Source organism: Branchiostoma lanceolatum, chromosome 6 (assembly GCF_035083965.1).
Source record: "Branchiostoma lanceolatum isolate klBraLanc5 chromosome 6, klBraLanc5.hap2, whole genome shotgun sequence".
Taxonomy (NCBI): Eukaryota; Metazoa; Chordata; class Leptocardii; order Amphioxiformes; family Branchiostomatidae; genus Branchiostoma; species Branchiostoma lanceolatum.
The window spans coordinates 11,621,103-11,638,089 of NC_089727.1; the positions used below are offsets into that span (position 1 = coordinate 11,621,103).

Genomic DNA, 16,987 nt, shown 5'->3' on the forward strand with positions numbered 1-16,987 from the left:
GCACAGTTCAAACCGTGAACCGTCTTGTTGTGTTCTTTCCCTTCAAATGACAGGAAATTTTCGAAGGTGCATGGGCATGTATTACCGGATGTGCCGCCGTTATGCATGCGCAGGAACAGTCATCTTCCTTGTGTTGCTCGTGTGTGGAATCTTCGCCGGGTTATACTTCACAAGGAGCGTGCAGACTGGTCATGGGGTAGGCCAACGTTTTCTATGCCTATACCGATATCTTTCAATGCCAAATGCTGCTATGGTAAGCGTATATACGTAGGACACAAATAGTGCGTATCTAAGTCATGTTTAAGAATTATCGTAAGGCTCTATGTATGTGCAGATGCTGTAGACTTTCAGAAATAATATTGGTGGAAAAGGTGGACTAGGCAAGATATACTCCTGGGTTGATAACCTTGAAGGCATAACTATTTCTTGCACTTGTCCTGAGCTAAATGACTTTCCTCACCAGTATCTTTACATTGATCATTTAATCGGCTCTAACATCATTGGTCGGCTCTATCATCCTATCCAAAGTCGATGCCAGTTGACCACGTTCTATTACAAATTGATATCTATCAACCAATTTATGATATACAAATCTACAATCTACAGCCGACACCTGCACTGGACACAACCATCAGCCTTGGACATACTGCCTGCTGCAGCTCTGATGAGGCAGCAATGGCTGATCCAATGGCCATAGTAAGGTCGATTTTTATCTTCTTTTCTCAGATTTTCAAATTGGCTACTCTAAAGAACAACTGGCTTGACTACAACTGAACATTTTTCCTTCGTTCTTAAAACATGGAAATGTTCATGAAATGGGGAACTGTTGAACAGTCGTAGCCGACATTATCTTAGACACTAGCCTGAGTGCCAGCATTTTTAGCTTCCGTCCGCTACCCTAGCTCCGCTGCGCTACGGAAGCTAAAAAGGCTGGCACTCAGGCTACTTAGACACTTCTTACGCGACTGCTCATAAAGGGCCTTTCAAGTTTAGGCAACACATTACATCTTTGACGACTGTATATTTACCCCACCTACAGTCAACACCAGCGGTGGGCACTTTCTCCACCCCTGGTCACTCAGCTGGTCACCGTACCCGCTGCAGTACTGGAGTCTCAACAATGGATAGTGCAATGTCCACTAATTCTGCTAAGGCACCGTTGGTGCCAACGACGCCCACACTGCCAGGAAACTCCCAAGGTAACGTTACCTGTTGAATCATAGGGAACATGCACAATTCAGTACAACTTTATCTTGAAGAACTATAACTATATATGATGCAGCAGGCAGAGACCGTCGGTACTATATGATGATGTATGATTGAAAATAGAACACTAGACGTAGGACCCAACATATCTATATTCCTACCGGATTAGACATTCCCTCTAGCTCTACCGTTTGTCCGTATGCAGGGCTCCCTGCATAACTGAATGTTATTCTGGGCTGGGTGACAATAGTTTAGGGATATTGTTTTACATATGCCTTTGTTTTACATGTTTAAAGTTAAAATCCTCCTACATCATTATTGATGTATAGGGCGGTGCCCATCTCCGTTTCATAGCCCTGGGCCACGCTTTGGTGCAATCACTGTAGCAGGGGGCTAGTCCACTGACAGTGAAGTGTGTTTGACTTCCATACTGTTTCAGAAGTATGTACCATTTTTATAATATAAATTCTTTGGAATGACTCAATGCGTCTCTTGTCCAGAGGTGTCCTACCTGGGGCTTGAACCCCAGTTCTTCTGATCCAAGTAATTTGAACCAGATGTGGTGAGGGACAGAAGCGCAGACCACTACACCACAGGGACACCCCCGGTTTACATGTATATTAAGAACAAATACATTCATCGATGGCAAGAAAATTGACCGGCGCAGTTTAACCCCTGAACCGGCTTATGATTACCTTCTGCAGGTACAGATGTGAAATCGGCGAAAATCGTCTTTGGTGGACATGGATCAGCACCGGGAAAGTTTGACCACAACTACGGAGTGGCCGTGTCTCCTGACAATGAGATATTCGTGACTGGTTTGCTCAACAAGCGAGTCCAAGTCTTTAACAAGTATGGGGTCTTTCTCCGCCTCTTTCCAACAGTCGTGCCTGGTGAAGAGGGAAACAGAATCAAATCTTGTGGTGTTGCAATTGACAGAGAAGGCCGTGTGTGGGTAGTGGGACATACAGGCAAGGCATGGATAAGCCCGTTGCTACATGTGGTACAGTACAGTAAGGACGGCCTGCTGCTGTCTACGTTTAGCCTACAGCACTGGTCTCCCTGCCCCAGCATCGCCGTGGACCTGCGCAACAACAGAATCATCCTGGAGGCTTTGACAGAAATTTTCGTTCTCCAGCCAAACGGCTCGGTCTGTGGTCGTTTCGGAAGTGAGCAAAGATTGAAATTCTCTTACGTCACAACCGACCTGGAAGGGAACATCCTTGTCACGGACACTGACCATTCCAGCGTTCACGTGTACGATCCCTCCGGACGTTGGAAGTTCAAATTTGGAGGTTTCGGACGCGGAGAGGGGAAACACATTAGACCCCGAGGCATCTGCGTGGACAGATCCGGCCACATTCTCGTTGCGGACTGGGGAAACAAGCAGATAGACATGTTCACACGCAGCGGTGAGTTCGTCCGTACCGTCGTGAACACAATTACGCCCCCGTTTGGCATTGCTCTCGGACCGGATGGACACTTGGTGGTGACCAGTATACAGGACAATACCGTAACCATCTTTCCACGCCAGGTGGCTCTTAATTGACTTTCACCAAGACTTGCCTTATTACTTATCTTAAATGTCATAGTAAGAAGCATCATCTAGAGCATACAATGATCATCGTAAAGCGCATCGTGTAGACGGATGACTGTTTTTTGGTCTGTTATGGTTCCGACTGTTAATTTCAACAGAATGAAATCCAACAAGTCACTAGATCTGGAGTTCCACAGGGTATACTGTTAGGCCCTCTGCTCTTCCTACTGTACATTAATGACCTCCCCAACTCCGTAGATTCACACGTTCAATTATTTGCCGACGATTGCTTGATTTATCGAACCATCAGCAAGCCTGATGTTTCTGACGCTCAAGCTCTACAGTCTGATCTCGATGCGATAGGCGTCCCACCCTATCTTTTTTACAACTTTATGATAGGAATACTTACTTCTTGTGTCCGACGATTTGCGGTGGGACACCCATATCAACCACGCCACTAGCAAAGCCGGTAGGGTTCTAGGGGTCATTCGGCGCAATTTGACCCACTGTCCATCTAGGGTCAAGGCCACATGCTACAAAGTGCTGGTGCGGCCCTACTTGAAATATAGTGCCATCGTCTGGGATCCGTACACCACCAAAGGGATACAGGCGGTGGAGGCCGTCCATCGCAGGGCCGCCCGTGTGACCCTAAATGACTACACAATCCACGCAAGAACCGATACATATAAACACCCCTTCTTTCCCCGTACTATCCCCCAGTGGAATACCCTGCCTGGCACGGTTGCGACGGCTTCCACCGTTGACTGGCTGGAGGCCTGCCCGCCTTAGCCCCGGACCTCAACTCCCCCCCCCCTATTTTGCCCCTGAAGGGGCTATTTGGGGGTACTAGCAATGTAAATGTAGATGTATGTAACCTAACGAAATGTACACTCATCGGATCTATCAAATCTAAAAGGAGAAATACTTTCTCAGTGACAATTTGTTAGACGGAGATCTCATCCGTTCTGATTTTGGATCACTGCTAAAGCTAACAGAGAGAGCGACAGTACACAAGCCAACTGTCCTGTGCAGTTGTTTGTTTTCTCCAAAACGAACGACTGTTCGAATGTTCTGTCAAAGACGTCACAAATGGGCGTGGCGCCTGCGCATAGTACCACGTTCGAACGTTTTCGAACGCGATCTTGAAAGTCTTGTACTTTTGCGGAGTTTCCTCACATCTCTGAAGAAATGGCGATGTCTGCAGGAGAATTCGGCCAGGGTGATGACCGGAGGGTTGGGCGACATGCTCGGGAGGAGCGTCCGGGTATCTTTGAAGTCCTGGCGTCCTCGGGTCCGGGTCCAGTTGGTGTGGAACTAGATCAGAGTCACGGTTAGTCACGTGTGACGTTCACGGCCACTAACATTCGGACAAAGAGGTAATCTTATCTTCGTGAAAAGTTTTTGTTCAACGATTACATGTTTGATAGCTGTTGCCTTGATATCACGGTGAAATTTGAAAATGTCACCGTTCGACTGGTACGACAGCGTTTCTTCATGTTGTTTTTATAGAAACTTGCCAGGGTGATGAAAAGGAGGAGGGACGACTGGCTCGGGCGGAGCGTCCGGGTATATTTGACGTCCTGACGTCCCTGGGTCCAGTTGGTGTGGAACTGGATCACACCGAAGGCCATGGACATGGTTAGTCACGTGTGACATTCACGGGCACTAACATACGGACGTCGAGGTAATTTTCGTCTCCATCAGAAAGTTTCTGTTGAACAATTGTTAAGCAACAGTCACTTTGATTCCACGATGAGATAGGAAAATGCCACTGGTCGACCGGTACGAAGGCGTTTGTTCGTTTTGTTTCCGTAGATACTGGACCTGAAAATGGCAGTCGTCTGAAATGGTCCAAGGAGCGCCGCGTCTCCGTGGCGAGAAAGCTGAACGCCGTTCTCCGAGCAGCAACTGAGAAGATCGTTGCTAACGCCAGAGCGCAGCGGGAAAACAGCGACGTGAAGGGCACCACCGGTGACAGCCGGGGTCGGTTTGTCCGTCGGGCCGCCCGCCCTTCCCGCAGAGCCACCCAGGCTGCCTTGGGGACCAGTGCTGCTGGCGCCCCGAAAGCCCGTCGAAAGCCTCAGAAGAGGAAAGCTGACGAGAACGAAGCTGACTCACGACCACAGACGAAGAAGAGAAAGACGCAGAAATTATCGGAGGGTGCACCGCCAGGCACCTACTACAATCCCCGCCTGTCTAGAGTGGCACCCATCTACCAAGACGTGGTCGCAGGGGAGCGAGTCCTGGTTAACTATATCGTCGACGATCCCTGTCCGTGGGAGGCGCCAGACGATCAGGAGATAGGGCCTTGCCAGAGAGCCGTGACGCCCGACGACTACTTTGATGTTCACGGCCGCATCAACTACTGGTACGGCATCCCGGAGGAGCGGTACATCAGTAACCTTCTGAAGAGTGCTGCCCGTAAGCTGAGGAGGTACAGCCGGGTTAGGCGCTGAGACTCTGATAAAGAACTGCCGCAACCCGAACTCATGAAATCACAAGCTTGGGATGCTTCCCTTTACATAAAATTTAACTGGACAGAGTATATAATACCCCGAGAGTGCCTTTTAAGAAATATTTCTATTTTATATAAGATACAAGTAGTCTATTTTTATATACAGTCGCCCTGCTCATCCACAAATTATTCGTAAATATATTCACTGTAATGATAATATCTGAGTATACGGAGCCAGGCACTGAAAATCTTTTTAAAGACACAGCCTATGACACTTTACTGGACGAATTAAGTGACAAGACTGGTATTCTTGGCTGACCAAAATCGGTTTAAACACGTGTGCTAAATTATACCATGTGCTGGCCTGTGGGGTCCATTCACATGCCTGAAACAGGCTCATACCAGTATACATAATCAAATATTGTGACCAAATGTCAAATTCATAAAAATAGGACAAGAGAACAGCAGATACAAAGAAGACGAGTGAATTCTGGAATTAGGTTTATTTGTCCATTCACATTGTCTGTAGTGTGGCTGTGCTTCTCCTACATCAGTATATCATGGATAGTAAAAATATTTCCACTCTTTCCCCCCAGTCTTAAGCCTGTTCTTTTTACATGTACATACACTGATATTCGTTTAACAAAGATCTTAAACCAATACTTGTATGTGTTTCTACTAACTGATCCTGTCAGTGCACTGATGTAACACAACAAAGGTTTAGTCCATCTATTGTGAGGTATATAACACTACCATAGTTGGACTGAACAGTTTGAACATCTGGAGATGACTGTGCAGGTATCAACACTACAGCTGGAATTCAATGTAGGAAAACACAGCCATCCATATGTCACTTCATACACAGTATACACTATACATTCTAATCATTAGTCCTGGAAATATAGGGTATATACACCTTGCCAAGACATGTCCAACACTAGGTCAAAACAACTTCTTTTACATAACATCTCATTATGAGAAGTACAGAAACAATGATGGCAAAAATCAAACTAAATCAAAGCCAATGTACAGACACTTGAAACGAAACTTGAACAATATGTTCAACAACAATAATATACATATATACTTACATAGAATAGAGAGAAGAGGGAATGAAAGATGAAATGTTGAAGAATGATGGAGAATTTTAATTAGCACCAAAGTTCACTACTGTGCATGTACAAGGACACACCAATGTGTTCTCCTTTAAGGTAGTCTGTCTTTGCAAAGGAAAAGCAAAGTTACAGTCAGTTTCCACAATTACAAAGCCATAACATTAATGTCTTTGTAAAAATGCTCATCATAAAGTGTAACTTACAAGTATGTCATTAACACATATCACTTACCGATGAATTAGCATAGTATAGATTTTTTTGCGGAAAAGAAATACAGATAGAGTTCAAATCTCTCTCAAACAATAATGAATCTAATCAATTATAGCTTTCTATTGTGGTTGACTCAGTACATATATTGTTTTCATAAATCATACACAAACATATGTATCAGTGTAATTGGTCTCATGAACATAATATATTTCATCAATACAGAAGTGAGACAGGAGTACCCATTATACATTCAAACTTTAAATGTTCATATTAAATGTGTGTAAAAGCTTGATTTGTTCTGCTGTCGTAAAATGCCCCTTGTATATGTAGAGGCAAGTAATTTAAACTTTCCATGACTACGATTACATAGGAAAGTTTGCATTGTTTGTTTTCACTGCATCCAAACCTAAGGCAATAAAGTTTCCAATAATCTACAATGCACCCATCGTTCTAGAGCCTCTTATTTTACACAGACCTGACTTATCCCTTAAGACCCAGACACATGTTTCTACCAGGTTGTTTCTAGCCCTATGTTTATCCTTACACCCTGCCTTCTGTACATGAGTAGCAGCGTACTGTAGAGAGTGACACCACCCAACCCCTGCCATGATATATACACAGTGTTGCTTTGCTGTAGCTTTATTTATCACTGTTGCCATGCCATGTACACATTTTTACACAACAGCATCTATGACCCAAGGAGCTAATAGATTCTTTTTTTGTTCTAACCTCTGTATCTGTGAGTCCCAATTTAACACACTGAAATCTTTCTTCTGTAGTCAAACATGTAGAAAGACTTGCTCTGACTAACCATCCTTAGCATGTTAAGTGCAAATGCTAAGCTGCTTGGCAGCAACAATGTAGATTGGGAGGTGGGGGTGATAGCAAATGTTGTAGCTGTCCTTGGTGCTGAAGTTTGTGATGTCAGAATTTTTGGTACAATGTCTTCTGTTTGTACATATATGTATGCTCAACTTGTGTTTCTACTGTACAAGGGAACTGCTCTGGAGGGACTGAATGTCTGAAGTGTCTGTAGTAGTTGTACATAGCAGTGGTAGTTCTACATGTACCTCAAGACCAAGCAAGTTCCATCTTCAGGGTCTATCAAAGCAGGGTTGTCTTCCATATGTTCTTGTATGCGTCTCAAGTACAAAGACGAAGTGGTTTAGTCTTAGAAGTAGAGACAAGTAAGATCCTAAGATGCACAAGCAGTGCTAGAAGGGTTCCACATAGTTCTCAGGTAATAGTCCTTTCTTCCCGTCCAGCCAGCCTTCCAACCAGCCTGGCTCATTAGAAGGTTTCACTACAGAAAAAGAAAATATCGGCATCAGAGAATGGACAGAGATGTATCAGTTATTATATAAGTAAAATAAACACAGTATGTGAAATTTAAAAAAAAAATGTGACCTTCCTCTAGCCATTCTATGAAAGCTAACATCTTACATGAGTAAGATGCAAAAATGCAGAGCAATTGAAAAAAAATATATTGTCTTCTGTAATACATGTAAGTCTATCATATTCAATATATCTACCACCCCATCACTATCAAGTAGACAACAGAAATTAAGCATGACTCACCATTGTATATGATCTGGCCTGGTCTGAATGATAACTCCTGGTCGTTCTCCCCCTCACAGGCATACAGCGCTTTCACACACCTGGGGAAACAAGAGAGTGGTGAAAACACCTCCACAGAAGAGTGCTATTAAGTGTTATAACTTGTATTCATGGAGGAGTTTGAGACTTACTTCAATCATTGATTCTATCATTGTTCTTACATAGAAAACCTGCTTTTCTGCACAAGGCCAAGTATCTTGGTGATGTATATTCTTTTAAGACGAAATGAATGCAAGGGTACATGGATTATTACAAAAGTACACTTTTTACACATCACCTTACATCTGCCATTTTCATGTTTTCCCATCTTGCTTGACTGTGTCAAAATCACATGTATCACTGCCCTCCTTGCATAAAAAATATTTGAAGAGTCAACATAACAACCCAATTTACAGACAAAATCTGACTCACTTGGACTTGAGCCTGGGTGCGGGTGCGCCGGATGTCTGGTTCTGGGCAGGTCTGGGTGAGGGAGGACTGGGAGTCAGACTGGCTGTTAAACAACTGAGAGACACAGATAGAACAGGGAGGAAAGAAGCTCAGAATCACAGATACTACTACACACAAGCAGACTCCTTCTCCATTACTGGAGCAGAGATATGGACACATCATGGCTCCTGTCTGATCTGAAGCCTGCCCTCCGTGGCAAGGGTAGAGGAAACAGCAGATTTAAACCATTGGCAGGCATGCAGGATGGCTCAGAGAGAGAAAATACCACACAGGAGGAAGTCTCAAAGTAAATTCTACTTCTAGTCATCACCAGGAAAGTAGCCAAGTTTTCATTAGGGCCATCGTTACAGTGCAGGATGAAGTCACATTACATGTTCAACTCTCTTCTGGCTTCATCCCTATAAAGGGTAGATGTGGGGGGCTGCAATGTGATATTGCATGGAATAAAGTGCACAAACCAAAGAACCCAATCATAGCAGCATTCACCATAGTGATTGTATATGCACAACTCATGCAGAAGAGTATAAGGAAGGAGACAAGGAAGGAGACATGCATTCGCAAGGAAGAAGATCATAAAAATAAACCACATGCTTTTTAGACACTAAAATGAAAAGATTGCTCAGTTGAAGATGGAGGAAGCATGAAATGATTAGTGATATGGAGGAAGATTTTTACAATTGTTTACAATTTCCAACAGGTATGAATCATGGAATCGAGCAGGGCATTGCTTGACAAGCACACGTACGGGGCCGATCGGCCATGCCCTACTTACACGAACTTCCTGGGGTGTTTGGTTTTCCTCCTTTTGACAGCATTTGTAACAACAAGATGTACAATCTTAGGACATACATCAACCACGTTAAAAAAAATACATAGAAGTTCGGATCAAAATGATGGCCAAACTGCTCAAGAATAATAAAACAGATTTTTTTCATAAGTGTATGATGAACAAATTTTTGTCATTTCTGGGGTAATACTAAGAATTTGCATTGATTTTCAAATGTTTAAGAAATAAAGTTCAGACAAAAATTAACATAAAAAAACAAAACTGAATGTCAGAACTAAAATAAAAAGACAAAAATGATAAAAAATATATCAAGATAACACACAGAAGGCTAAAAAAGTACTCACAATGGTTCTGGCCTGGTACTGGGTTGACAATTCTGGTTCTGGTTTGCTGTTGGGGTAAAAAAAAAGACTGTGTTATTGACTTGGTCTGGCAAGGGCTTCAGACAAAATCATGTAACATAGTCCAACACAGGCTAACGCCTACCATAAACCTACAATTTTTTCAAAATTTTTAGCAGTTTTAAGGAAAATCAACATAAATTAAAGAGGGAAATGCATTCATTTGCCAAAGCCTCATTCACATGCAGAAATGAAGTATTATTCTGATCTCAGTACAAAGAAAAAAGTATGGAAAGTAAAAGTCAATGAAGTAGCAAAGTTAGGCATGGATAAGAAAGTCTAGCTGGGTAAGATAGCTGTTAGTTTCCCATATGTGGTCAGTAGAATCAGTGTTGTCATTGGAAGGATGGAACTGGTTGCACTGATCACTTTAGAAAGTTATGAAGAGTTAGTGGGCAACAATCTATTTCATTTTGTGAAACAATCTTGATTTGTCATCGATAGGTGTCTGACAAAAAGATGCGGTCTCTATCAAAAATCATGTTGATTGCCTAGTAAGCGTTCCAAAAACCTCAACAGTTCGAAGTTGTCTGACAATTACGCAAGGAGACATTGTTACTACAAATGTACATTTATGTTACTACCCAGGACACGGCGGGTAAACATTAGAAATTGCAGTCATGAGGTTGTGGTTTAGAAGGTGTTTTTTTGTTTTATTTCGCGGAAATTTGGCGATGGGCCGACTTGACCACCGCGATGGGCCGAGTTGACTAGATTTGCAATGGGCCGAGTTGGAAATGGGCCGAGTTGTCCTGATACCATCTCCTGGTGTGTCTTTTACACTAACACTGCTTTGGGTCAAAATGATTAGTAGATACTTCAGCAGGTATGTTAGACGAGTCCTTTAAAAACTGAGTGGACATCAGTGAAACATGTGCAGGATGAGTGCTGATTGTTGTAACTGTTGGTTTTGTGTCCACCAATGACCCCAGGACTGACTCACAGGACAGATGGAGAGAGGAGTAGACAGGGTTGTTGAGGTGCGTGCCTCCCTGGAGCCTGGTCAGCTGCGGGCTGGACTGGGACGACTGCGTGTCGTTGGACGATCTGGAGATGAGCGACTCTGAGCTGCTGCTGTGGGAGTTGCTGTACGCTCCTGAAGAATCTGGGAATGGACAGGAAACATCCTCACTTAGCTGCTTCAACATTGATCAATACAACAGTTCCATATTCATTGATAAATACAACATATTGCATTCTATGTGATCAATGTGACTTTCAAAGCATGAAAGAAAAGAAAGGAAACACAAGGACATACTTTCTGTAGACTTGTTGGTTGAGTTGGTCCTGGTGGGAGACCTGGGTGCAGGGGTGGGGTTAGGGCTGTACATCCCCACAGGTCGGCTGGCTTTAGTAGGCTTGGCCGAGGCTGGGGGAGGGGCCGGTGGGGCTGCACTGGGTGGGACCGATGGCATCGGGAACTGGGCATTTTTGGCAACTTCCCGAGGGGAGGCCACAGGCAGAGCTCTGGTCCCTCGATAGGACAGCTCCTGACCTTCTGGTGCTGTCTTAAAAATCTGAAGGAAAGAGCAAAATGGTGTCATTTATTACCTCTCAAAAAAGCCTGATTTAGCTTTAAAGTAATACATTTTTGGAGATTATCGTTGGCAAGATTTAACATAATACATAAACCATGGGATACAGAGCTTCATACAAGGTCAGCAGAGGGTTTAAAATGACACCATAGACTATTCAGAATATTCTACCTGTTCATGGTTAGATATGAGGATCTCCACGATGATATTCTGGAACTTGATGTCCATGATGGCGGCCACAGTCTCCTCCGCTGGTCTCATCAGGGTGGGGCCGAACACCACGCCCAGGTTTGGCTTGGACATCAGGTTTTTCTTGGAATGATTTGCAACACTGCAGGTGACACAACAGAAATCATGACTCATGTTAGCATCACTATAGATAGCAGTATAACACTGCATGACATGAAACCCTCTAAATGCAAGATGGGCTTACACTTTCTATCTTTCCTACAGACTGTAAGTGATGAATAAAGTTGTCAAGAACATCTAAATGGTTGAACAATCTAAACCAAAGAACTGCTTCTTTTAAAGTTAAAGTTCTTTTGTCGCATGTGTTACTTGACATTTGTTGGGAATCTTATAAAACATGTGGACCAACATTGTTTGAACCCAGCAATGTTACTTTTGTAATCACTCATCCAGTTCAAGCTCCTAGGCACCTTTGACCCCCTGATGGTATCATGAATCATAAAATCAGATTTTGAGAGGAAAAGTTGGAGTCCATGGACAAGATCAAATTTTGCCTTGTAGTAATTTCAAAGTTCTGTAACTGATTAACAACATTATCTTAATAGTTGGAAAGGAACTGCAGTAAGATACCTAGCCTATGTCTACACAAGCTCTCAGCCAGAGGTTAATTATTACAGGACCGGACAGCCTCTAGAGTGCAATTTGTCAGGCTATGAGATACCCACTTGAGTAAGTGACCAATCAGCATGTCCAGCATCTCAAAGTTGCTCTCAGGCAGCTGATGGACCAGCCTGTGGATGTCATTGATCCTCAAGGTCCTGGACTCTTGTTCTAAACAACAACAACAAAGACTTGTTAGTACCTGCAGCAGCTGAAATATTTAACAGCTCATCCTGATTTTTGACTGTGAATTTTGTTTGTGTTTCTAGCTGGTGCTTGAAGTTGAATGGGGTGAAACACGTCCACATACTGCCACTTTTCCAGTCAATGAGGTTCTTACAATGCAATGCAATCCAATCCAATACAATACCATCACAGAAAGATGACTTTATGGATAATATTTGCATACCATGTTTGCCTTCCCCCTCACAAAAGAGGGAATATCCCTTCTGCTTCACACAACTGCATATACATGTAGCATAAAGTTATGGATGAGAAAAGAAAGTATTAAATATTACTTACTTGCTGCATTGATAAACTCCTGGTGTAACTTGAATGTCAGTAGTGGTTCAGGTAATCCCCTGGAAGAAATAAGTTTAATGTTAGTTTTGAAAAATATTCAATGATACAAGTATATAGTGTACTGCATTTTGTTGACAAAACTAAAATTCAAACTCTGTACAGAAAAATGTGAGGACTATTTACTTCTGCCAAGTCTGGCATGGATAGGACAACTTGAGGTTCTATCACTGACAGTGTGGTAAAACATTGGCAATGCATAAGTACACTACAGTATACTGTAATAGAAAGTGATGTCTGAGTTGACTGTACATCATAAATACCTACTGTTGTTGCTGTTAGCTTAAACCAAACCTCTAGAATTTTTACCACAGCTTTCTTGTAAAATGTGCTTCCATGTAAGGTGTAAAACTACAGAAATGAATACTAGTATCTAGTTATCAACTAAAACGTCTGCATATTCTAACAGACTTGAGAAGCAAAACAAAACAGGACAGTGATTCAGACAGACAGACAGACAGACAGACACAAGCATGCATGCAAGCAAAGTTCTATCTGTGATTCTACTGAGGTTGGGAAATGTTTTATGCACACTACATACAACAATGAGTACAAGTACTAATACGTGTAAATCAGAAGCAAAAGCTTGTGGTGATGAACTAACATGACTAAAAATCAACTAGAACTTTAAAGAACTGAATCATTTTTATAGTAATGTGTTACTGTACAAGTAATGCAGTAATTGTGGGACAACTTTTAACTGAACACCTTGCTCAGATATGACTTGGTCTTCTGCAACTTTCTTACAACAAACTCAACTTTTCATTTCTTCACCTTGAGTGCATGTTGTCTTGCTATTTGTATACCTGATAGGCCTCAACTGTTAGTGTCTTACTAATACTAGTAGTAGCATAGAGATTAAGGACAATAAAGACAATGTTAAAAGACATCTGTAGATTAAATGTAGAAAGCCCAACACGGGCCAGATGCTGTAAGATTAAAATGATGTTTTCGCAGATTTTAGTAAATCTAGTCCATGCCATGCTTGACTGCTTGTAGAAATGGCCTTCAAAAGACGTAAATTTTCTAAGATACAAAATTGCTTATGGCTCAGCGGTTGCATTGTTTATAGTTGACAAAAGCTCTAATTTTTGGGTACAAATTTGTAGATTACAAAGTTTTTTGGTTTGGGATGGATGAAATGCCTGTGTAGGGAAGTGATGCAAATAAAACCAAGCCTCTCTAATTTTACGCACAGCACCATAGAAAAAGATGTAACTCAAAGCTCTAACGAAAACGTTGTGTTGGACTAGCTACCAACAGATGACCAGAAGCACATGTGAGTACTCACACATTATGGAATGCACTCGATGGTGGGCTATAGCAGTCATAAACAATAGAACAATGGCAATTCAGTCAAAACCTTTTGGAACCAACCTCAACCAAAACGCAAGTAGGTTGCCATTCTTCTTCATGCAATTACATAGCAATGTTATTTATTTTTTTTTTTTTACAATTCTTCACATTCAGGTCTGACCCTACCATCACACATCACCAGTGCTAACAAAATGCATATTTCCTACTTTGTCTATTAATATATTGTTACGTGCAGTATAAGAAGCACATAGATACGTCAGATTGGGACATGAACATGGAGATGAGCCACGGAGACACACATTGGCAGTGAGAGTGAAGAACTCAGCAGACAAGGACAAATGCTGCACACACATGAACTGAAGCACATGCTACACCACGTATATCTCTCTATGTTATGCAACACATACATGCAACACCACAAACCAACACAAACCTATCACTAGTGCTATATGCAAGCCCGCATTCTTTGTTGGAACGTCTACATTGGAACATTACCAACAAACATACATAAGAACTATGAACACACAAGAAACTACCTTCCTGTACTAAAGAGCGCCCCCTACCTGAAGTAGTTTTTGAGTGCGCTGGTGATGGTCTTGATCTCGTACTCGTCCAGATCGACCTTGTCTGCTTTTCTCCTGTCTACTGAGGACACCAACAACCAAACATGGGTTCATCAGTCACACGTGTCAACAGAGGAGAACCATGTCAGTCTTAAACAGCAGTGGGTTTATCAGCATTTCAGGAAAACATTCACTCCATTCTTATCCGAATCGCAAAAAAGTTAGAGAGGGATATGCAAGTTACGCAGATACAGTAAAAAAAAAAATTCTTAAAATTCATTCCACAGTACCATGATAAACTGATTCAATCCTAAAACCAGATAGTAGTGAGGCCCAAACTGTACATATAAAAATGAACAACAATATTTAGCTATGCTGTATATCTTAAACCTTTGTTACATACCTAGACACAGTTCTGTTAGCTTCTTGACCTTAGAGTTGACACCTACTACCCTGTACAGGCCCTGCTCCTCAATACCTGCCAGGAAGAAGGGAGAGTCAATGGAGTGGAAGCTGGAATACTGTAGAACTTTTCTTGTACTTTTACCACTGAATCTTTTTACGGTGTCTTTGTTGGCTGGCTTATTGCTTGGTAGGTTTGTGAGAATAACGCATTTTCGTCTTTTGGTACAAGTTGTTGCTATATGTTCTTGCATTTTCATGCATGGTGACTTCACCACAAAGTCATTCTCGACACTGTGAATATACAATATACCTTTCCAATATGTTACCACTGTATTACAGAATTGTTTCAAATGTGAATTAAAAACACTGCAAAAACCTCTTTTCTATCTCTCCTAATATAAAATAAGACCACCCCAAAAGTAAACAAATTTTACAATATCTCTGAAGGCAAGTAGAAACCTACCTCTTGTCTCTATAGACTGAATACATCTCTTGATGAAGGTGAATCCTATGTCATTCAGCAAGTCTGTGGGAGGAGCAGGTCAGATAGTGACACAATATACACTTCACTCTCACAACCAACATGTTATCCTGTTGCAATACCAATAGCTGTTACAAGAAGGAGTTAATAATGAAAGAAAATGGCACCTTAGATGACTTACTTTGGAGAAATATAAGAAAATTGTAAGTACATGTACTTGATTACGGACAGAAAGATGTAACCAAATCCCCCATGCACCATAACTACATCAAACAATGATATTACAGTATATCTATCACATAAGACTGTAATATGTTAAGCTGGCTAGCTACCCAAGTATGTAGTGAGTGCTGCTTAGATTTCAAGACTATTTGGCGAGATCTAAAACATATTTGCTCATTTTTCTGTAGTTTGAGTCAGCCTCTACTATCAAGAAGACTACTTGCACTAACGGGGAATTCTAGAAAAAATGTAGGTACAGTAAAAAAAAGATGTAATGGGTCGTAGTCCTATCTTACAGATATGATGTTTAGTTTTTATTCATACAAACGTTGACTATCAACCAAATGTTTACTAAAGATAACTGTCGTCTTTTAAAGGGTTAAAGCAACAATAGATCAATTGAGATGATTGTAAACTCATCTTTTAAAGGGTTAAAGCAACAAGAGCTCAATTGAGATGATTGGAAACCAAACATCAGATCTGCTAGACTACAATGGGCCCATCACTTCCAGGGACACACTACACAATGATGATTAGAACATGTATCTAACAACAGTGGTAGTCCACGCTGGACTTGACCAGACTTAGGGGTGTTACAGGGAAGCCACAGTTCCCCGGGTACATCATGACAGGTGAAACATGTTCTGATGCCCACTGCAAGGGCGAGGCAAACCTAATCCTGCCCGCGACGTTTGAACTGTGGGATGCTGGGAAGGACGTGAGGATTTGTTGGGACTGCAGTGGGTATCAGGGTACTGTTGGGGCTCCTGGCAGGCACGGAACGGAACACAACGGAACTCGGTAGGGTTACTGTGGTGTTAGATTTTACAACAGTACAGACGTCCTAACAGGGAAATGACTCAGCAACACCTTTGAACATCAAAATGTTTAGTATGGCTGACCTTTGACAACATACTGTCACTACAGATGCACATGCATGAATCCCCTTGGTATACATTTTAAAAGTACATGTTCATACATTGCAACAAACTGTGCACATCATTGTAGTTTGTATTGTAATGTGCTGGTCATTTCCAGTTAATTCTGAAATTGTGCAGCATGTTGGAGCAAATGACTTCATACAATAAACCTTATTTGTTGCCAAAGCGACATATTTTGATTTCAAGGATGATATCTTCAGACACATTGATTAGGGCCACTCTCCAAATCAGTAACAAGATATGCCAGAGTGGTTGCATCCTTGAAAAAAGTTCATACAAAATTGACAGCATGCTGCAAGCTTTCTATAGCTATTGCA

General features: G+C 42.0%; 2 protein-coding genes across 25 annotated transcripts in view; one reads left to right on the forward strand and one right to left on the reverse strand.

Annotated features, from left to right (window-relative positions):
• The first annotated feature begins 4,202 nt into the window (after nucleotides 1-4,202).
• Nucleotides 4,203-5,594, forward strand: LOC136437118 (uncharacterized). The gene is made up of 3 exons (XM_066431594.1): nucleotides 4,203-4,229; nucleotides 4,264-4,381; nucleotides 4,559-5,594. Exons 1-3 carry the CDS (start codon nucleotides 4,203-4,205, stop codon nucleotides 5,197-5,199), a joined length of 786 nt encoding a protein of 261 aa, XP_066287691.1. The 3' UTR covers nucleotides 5,200-5,594.
• An 88-nt stretch (nucleotides 5,595-5,682) lies between these two features.
• LOC136436615 (rho GTPase-activating protein 26-like) overlaps nucleotides 5,683-16,987 on the reverse strand; it is a 48,062-nt gene continuing 36,757 nt past the window's right edge. For 14 of the 24 annotated variants that reach the window (XM_066430733.1, XM_066430747.1, XM_066430745.1 and 11 more), the window contains 14 exons: nucleotides 15,490-15,552; nucleotides 15,025-15,099; nucleotides 14,622-14,703; nucleotides 14,033-14,059; nucleotides 12,685-12,743; nucleotides 12,228-12,333; nucleotides 11,485-11,644; nucleotides 11,037-11,295; nucleotides 10,722-10,883; nucleotides 9,722-9,767; nucleotides 9,363-9,392; nucleotides 8,552-8,644; nucleotides 8,102-8,181; nucleotides 5,683-7,826 (listed from right to left, as the gene is read on the reverse strand). In XM_066430733.1, the coding sequence (XP_066286830.1) occupies nucleotides 7,738-7,826; nucleotides 8,102-8,181; nucleotides 8,552-8,644; nucleotides 9,363-9,392; nucleotides 9,722-9,767; nucleotides 10,722-10,883; nucleotides 11,037-11,295; nucleotides 11,485-11,644; nucleotides 12,228-12,333; nucleotides 12,685-12,743; nucleotides 14,033-14,059; nucleotides 14,622-14,703; nucleotides 15,025-15,099; nucleotides 15,490-15,552 (1,331 nt within the window). In that variant the 3' untranslated portion in view covers nucleotides 5,683-7,737. The remainder of the gene's footprint in view (nucleotides 7,827-8,101; nucleotides 8,182-8,551; nucleotides 8,645-9,362; nucleotides 9,393-9,721; nucleotides 9,768-10,721; nucleotides 10,884-11,036; nucleotides 11,296-11,484; nucleotides 11,645-12,227; nucleotides 12,334-12,684; nucleotides 12,744-14,032; nucleotides 14,060-14,621; nucleotides 14,704-15,024; nucleotides 15,100-15,489; nucleotides 15,553-16,987) is intronic. The other 10 variants (XM_066430734.1, XM_066430751.1, XM_066430743.1 and 7 more) reach the window with 10 other exon arrangements.

Bases quoted from the DNA above. Each gene is read 5' to 3' on its own strand.
- LOC136437118 (XM_066431594.1), top strand. From the start codon at position 4,203: ATGTCACCGTTCGACTGGTACGACAGC. The intron at 4,230-4,263 runs GTTTCTTCATGT...GAAACTTGCCAG, and splicing joins CGTTCGACTGGTACGACAGC to GGTGATGAAAAGGAGGAGGG. The intron at 4,382-4,558 runs GTTAGTCACGTG...TTGTTTCCGTAG, and splicing joins CACCGAAGGCCATGGACATG to ATACTGGACCTGAAAATGGC.